The 6,098-nt window shown below is 35.6% G+C and overlaps 2 protein-coding genes across 3 annotated transcripts in view; both read left to right on the top strand.

Annotated features, from left to right (window-relative positions):
- Positions 1-1,875: 1,875 nt before the first annotated feature.
- Positions 1,876-5,219, top strand: LOC107587330 (high mobility group protein B1-like). Of its 2 annotated transcripts, none has more exons than XM_016275073.1 (5): positions 1,876-1,989; positions 3,594-3,749; positions 3,898-4,043; positions 4,145-4,319; positions 4,427-5,219. In XM_016275073.1, exons 2-5 carry the CDS (start codon positions 3,603-3,605, stop codon positions 4,562-4,564), a joined length of 606 nt encoding a protein of 201 aa, XP_016130559.1. In that variant the 5' UTR covers positions 1,876-1,989; positions 3,594-3,602; the 3' UTR covers positions 4,565-5,219. The 2 variants fall into 2 exon arrangements, with proteins under 2 accessions (XP_016130559.1, XP_016130551.1); XM_016275065.1 differs by having other exon boundaries at positions 1,913-1,993.
- Positions 4,981-6,098, top strand: part of LOC107587941 (protocadherin Fat 4-like) — a 20,389-nt gene continuing 19,271 nt past the window's right edge. The window contains exon 1 of the mRNA XM_016275914.1: positions 4,981-4,991. Coding sequence (XP_016131400.1) covers positions 4,981-4,991 — 11 coding nt within the window. The remainder of the gene's footprint in view (positions 4,992-6,098) is intronic.

Raw genomic sequence — 6,098 nt, forward strand, 5'->3', positions numbered from 1 at the left:
GAAAACATGGTGCATTTCAAGATTTCCATTTTTTGAATTGTCAAGGCATCACAAAAACATACATAAGCAACAAATGCTAATTTTATATGCAATATAATACATATAGCCTAACGAGAAAAGAAAAGCAACAATTATAGCTAAAAAAAAAAAGCAAGTATTGTTCGATTTCTGTTTTAAAAACAATTATAAAGTCTTTTGATATCTTCACTACGACAAATGTTGTCAATGAGGAATAAAAGATTAATAATAGGCCTATTCATTCTTTTCTGTTTGGTTCTTTCAGGATTTTTCATTAAAGTCATACATTTCAGGTGATTTATGTTTATTAAATCCTTGTTGAAAAGAAAAAATAAATAAATAATAAGTATTGCTTCTTATTTCTCCTCTTTCCTTTTACTTGTTTCGCTTCTGTTTCAGTTTTTATAACCATTTCTTACTATGTGTAAGTAAGTTGTTGTTTTTTAGCATGTGTGTTTGGCAGCGTTATTTTTTTAGGATTACTGATAAACTACTGTCATTTGATTTGTATTATTTGTATTTGTCATTTATTTAAATTTTAGTTAAACGGTGTCTGAATTTATTATGTCTTTATAGGTTTTTTATTAAGATTTTAGTTTTATTTAATTTGAGTTATTTTAATACTTAAACAAACCAAATGAAATGAAATAATATATATATATATATATATATATATATATATATATATATTACATTTATAAATGTGTATGTATGTGTGTGTGGTTGTACATACACACATATGTAGTTGTTTTTTTGGTGTTTGGCTTAGTGTTATGTTAGAATCATTATTATACTCTTAGTCTTATACCTTTTGTTCTTTAATATTTTGAATTGTTTTTAGCTTTATTTTTTGTTTTTCATTTAAATGTTAAGTTTTGACATTTTGTTGTATGCATTTGTCATTTTTATTTAATCTCTTTATTTTAAAAACGTGTATAGGTAGTATTTATAAAGTTTTAGCTTTTAGTTTTGGATCTGTTTTTAGTTGTTTTAACACTACAATTGATTGCTTCTGTTGTCCTCATCTGTAAGTCGCTTGGGATAAAAGCGTCTAATAAATGACTAAATAAATAAAATAAATAATCAGTGGACTAATTTATATTGAGTTTGGCCAAAGTTTGTTAAATGGACATTTCGTGCATGGATCAAATGCAGCCTTTGAGCGATTTTAAAACAGAACCGTTTGAATGATTTCAAACGTAGACTTTAACGTATTTAACATGTTTTGTGATGTACGTGTGACATGCGAATATGCAATTAAATTAACAATATTGACAGTACTTGTGCTTTGTGTACCCACCAGAAAACGCTCGAGCGGCGTGTTTTTGCTATGGTTGCAAGCGCATACTAATCTAATATGTAGAATGACATGAATGTACTTTGCAAAACTCACAACAATTTGTTTTGATATACTTTAAAGGGGTTAAAGCCTTCATTCGCTGTCCAGGTCTCTCCGTAATTCGATCAATATAGTAGTAGTAAGTATACACTCAGTGTATACACAGTATGCACTGTTAGTTTCTTCCGACAGTTATCAACGCTCATTTGTGCGGTGAAATCCTTGAAATACCATGTACTCAAAGCAAATATTCATCATACAATTTGAAACCTTTACTTAAACAACAACTGTGTGCTTACATGTACTATAGTAAGTACCCTGCGGTACAAAACGGTGTCTGATACTATTACTCTTGTATCAGTGGATGGTTTTTTATATTCACGCGCCGTTGAAAAAAAATGACGTTTCGCCGATGAACAGCCAACCACACTTCAGCTCTCGTAGCGGGCTATAGTGTGCCGACAGCCAATCACAGGCGCTCAAGACTTGGCGGTAGCCAATAGGATTCGTGACTGTATACTGTGTCTCTCGTGAGCAGAGTGTTCTTCACGCACTTGGAAGAGCGCGCATCGGTGTTATTGTACTTCAAAGCCCCATTATCTAGACATCCACAGAGGCTGCAAATAGAGAAGGTTGGTGAGTTTTGCCAAAATATGCTTGTCAGGGCCTAAATTAACTATATTAAAAAAAAAAATAGCTTCGTATATTACAACCCATTTTCTGTTGGTAGTTGCGTATTTGGTGAAAGCAGAGCGTTAAATCTTTGTCAGAATATTCGCCAGTCATGCAATCAGTGCGCTTAGTAACAGAGTGAAATGTCCTGACTGAAAATATCTTCCGAAGATTAAAAAAAATGTTGCTTTTTCCTTTTGAAATGACAGTATTCTAATAGCCTCTAATGGGATGGGTTGTAATATTTGTCAGGTAGCCATCCCAGCTAAAGCAGTTAGCTTGTTTGGGTCTCCGTTAAAGCGGTTATTGTGCGAGACAGTGACGTGCTTGGCATTCTCACATACAGACTAAAATAACACCTCGGATAAATGTACCAGTCCCGAGGGAATGTACTAGTCATTGTGTGCATTTTTCTCCCTGGTCCTTCAGAACGGGACGTTGTGCGGCCGTGTTCAGTAATATAATATGGCTGGCTTGCGGGGGATAGAGACTGACGGGGTGCAAGCGCCATTCAACTTAACTAATCAAATAAAATTCAGCCAAGCTCGTTTGCACTGCTTTTTAAACTTGTACGAAAGCCCGAGTGTCTATTTTAGTGAACTCTGGTGTTTTCCAAGGAAAAGCGAGCAAGAAAGATGGGGTAATATGTTATTTATATGGTTTCCCACCGCCGGTGTTGTGTGTATGCGGCTCTGGCTGGCAGACATAAAGGGAGAGAATGAGGCAGCCATGTTGGCTCTGCTAGCTGTGCTCATGTGGCTCCAGTTGAACGGCGGACTTACGAGAGCGAAACTCCCATTGCATAGCGCTTATAGTTACAGACACTGTGTCCATACAGAGCGACTTCTTCCATAGGGGAGGCGATCATGTCAGAAAGCGGCGGGCCAGGGGCGAAAAACGGACGAAGTGCGGTGATTTTGGGTCCTCGAAATTACCCAGGAATGTGGGAGGAGACAATTGAGTGGGACTTTCTCTCATGAAGACGGCTTTTTCAAAATGGAAGAAGAAATATTATTGTTGCACCGTTTAGGCATTTTAAGGCGGGCCCTATGTAATATATCTGCCCGCTCTTGGGCGATGCTGCTATGAATGTTCAGTTGATGTAAAACACACATAAACGAGGAAAAGGGGGGAGAATGAATATTAACCCATTAAATATGTGTTTTTATTCACGAAATGGAGGATGTCCTTGTCTTTCACCGTGAACTTGAGGCGGTCTTTGTGCATCTCCCTGTCCATCTCAATAATGTGATTTCACTGCACGTTTTAACATGCTGATGTTTTTTCTTTCAGAGTCATTATGTGCCTCAGTACGTAATAATGATATATAGAAAATAAAATATAAAACAAAAATCTTTAAATGTGTATGTATGTGTGCAGTATGCCATTTATATATATATATATATATATATATATATATATATACACATATATATTAAAATGTGTCTATGTGTATAATTACATACATGTAGGAAGTGTTTGCATCATAATTTTAAAAGAATCCAAAATTTAAAAGAGTATAGCATGTCACTTTCATTTATTTGAGAATATGTTTTTTTACAAGAGGGTAAAGATGGGTAAAGATCCAAGCAAGCCCAGAGGAAAGATGTCCTCTTATGCCTACTTTGTGCAAACCTGCCGTGAAGAACACAAAAAGAAGCACCCTGAAGCCAGTGTAAACTTCTCTGAATTCTCCAAGAAGTGTTCAGAGCGATGGAAGGTACTGTTCTGAAAAACACTGAGAAATATGATGAAGTTATATTATGGAAATGTTGTGCTTTTAAACTTATTTGAAAAAATCTTTGCAAAAATATGCTCTTTAATGTACCTTACACTTTTTGATAACAGCTTTTTCTCATTCTAAATAGACGACGTCTGTCAAAGAGAAGGGTAGGTTTGAGGATATGGCCAAGCAAGATAAGGTTCGCTATGAGAGAGAAATGAAGAACTACATCCCACCAAAGGGTGAGAAGAAGAGGCGATTTAAGGATCCCAACGCGCCTAAGAGACCACCGTATGTTCACTTCGTGCACTCCTATTGAAAATGTAACATTTTTCAAGATAGTTTGGTTTAATTAAATCTCTCTCCACCCCCACCCCCCACCCCCCCCCCAGGTCAGCATTCTTCATTTTCTGTGGTGACTACCGCTCTAAGATTAAGGGGGAGAACCCAGGTCTGTCCATCGGAAACATTGCCAAAAAGCTTGGAGAAATGTGGAATAGCTCATCGGCTGAGGTGAAGCAGCCCTATGAGAAGAAAGCAGCAAAGCTTAAGGAGAAGTACGACAAGGTAAAGTTTCTTTTGTCTTTCCATCTTGAACAGTTTTAAACATTCTCAAACTTGCTACGTTGTAGATGCACCCTGACCTATTTATTCATATTTTTTGTCTTCTGTAGGATATTGCCCTATACCGCACAAAGGGAATCGCAGGCTTGTCCAAAAAAGATGGTGGGGAGGAAGATGATGAGGATGAAAATGAAGAAGAAGAGGAGGAGGAGGAGGAAGAAGATGACGAGGAGGAGGATGACGAGTAGATTAGCTACTGATGTAGCCTAGGTTCTTGTTCATGCCATAAACCCAATTGTACTCGATTCACATCTTCAAGCGTAATACAGCAGAAACAAGAATTGTTAGGCTGTATATATGCAACGTTTTTAAGGTGTACTGTGTTATTCTCCTTTTGTAAAGTTAACACTATGTTCAGTCTTATGATTTTTATCTTTGTTTTCGTTAGTGGTAGTTCTTGCCAGGAACAGTTTAAGGTTGAATGATATGAATTGAACTGTTTCTCTGAAGGTGCATAGCACAATTATCTGGTTTGTGTAGCTCTGTAGTGCACTATCATATTAGTTTTTAAACATATTTTTTGTATTTGCCGTCATAAGGTCCTTTAACTGTACTTTGAATACCACTCTAATTACAAGAATGCAGCTTTGTTTGACATCTAAGAATGTGTCTGAAGTAAACATTTCTTTTTTTAGAAAACTGTCCTGTTTTTTTCTTCCGTAGCTACTGTAGTGACTGCGATTGTGCATAATATCTGCAGTGATTGTATCAGTGATGAGCGATTCTTCCTCATCTAAGAAGTGTAATTGGTCCATGTATGCGTTGTATTATGAACTGGTTCTTTAATATTGCAATATCAACAAAGAAATTATCTGCATCAGCCGATTAAACATTTCAGCACTTTTGGGACTCTAAAAGTTTTTTGAAGTATCTAGTTATGTGCAATATAGATACAATTCATAAAGTTGCTTCACACATAGATCTTCAACGTTTTTGCATTAAGCTCTGGCATACAAATTAATGTTGTGTAAAAAAATCAAGACAGTCTCTTATCAGACAGCATAAACGTAACCTGAAAATAAAAATGTTTTGGTTAATGACCTGAAATAAGCAATTATGTGACTGAGCAAGAGCAATGCATGTATGTTATAGACTATGTAAATAGAGCGACACCCTGAGGCCGTAATGTGTAACTGCTTTGTTTACTATTACTATACACGCATCAATGATGTCATCTTATTCAGATTTCACCTTGATGTCCTCTACAAGGACAAATACAGCAAGGAAGGACAAAATAAAAATGACAGTATACTCTAAAGCACATATTCAACGCATTGTAACTGCATTTGTGGGTTAAATGACTTCTAATATTTATTATTTATTTAGGCATTTAGCAGACGCTTTTATCCAAAGCGACTTACAAATGAGGACAATAAAAGCAGTCAAAACTAACAAAAGAGCAACAATATATAAGTGCAAATGACAAGTCTCGGTTAGCCTAACACTGTACACGTAGCAAGGTGTATATATACACATACATATATACACACACATATAATACATATACACACATATACATATATATACACATATACATACATATACACACACACACACACACACACACACACACACACACACACACATATATATATATATATATACATACATACATATATACATACATATATACACACATACATACATATACTGTATTACACACACACACACACACAAAGAAAAACAAGTAGATAGAATAGAAAAAATAGAAAGCTAGTGTTT

This window comes from Sinocyclocheilus grahami, unplaced genomic scaffold (genome assembly GCF_001515645.1).
Source record: "Sinocyclocheilus grahami isolate Dianchi unplaced genomic scaffold, SAMN03320097.WGS_v1.1 scaffold6.1, whole genome shotgun sequence".
Taxonomy (NCBI): Eukaryota; Metazoa; Chordata; class Actinopteri; order Cypriniformes; family Cyprinidae; genus Sinocyclocheilus; species Sinocyclocheilus grahami.

Bases quoted from the DNA above. Each gene is read 5' to 3' on its own strand.
- LOC107587330 (XM_016275073.1), top strand. From the start codon at position 3,603: ATGGGTAAAGATCCAAGCAAGCCCAGAGGAAAGATGTCCTCTTATGCC. The intron at 4,044-4,144 runs GTATGTTCACTT...CCCCCCCCCCAG, and splicing joins AACGCGCCTAAGAGACCACC to GTCAGCATTCTTCATTTTCT. The intron at 4,320-4,426 runs GTAAAGTTTCTT...TGTCTTCTGTAG, and splicing joins TTAAGGAGAAGTACGACAAG to GATATTGCCCTATACCGCAC.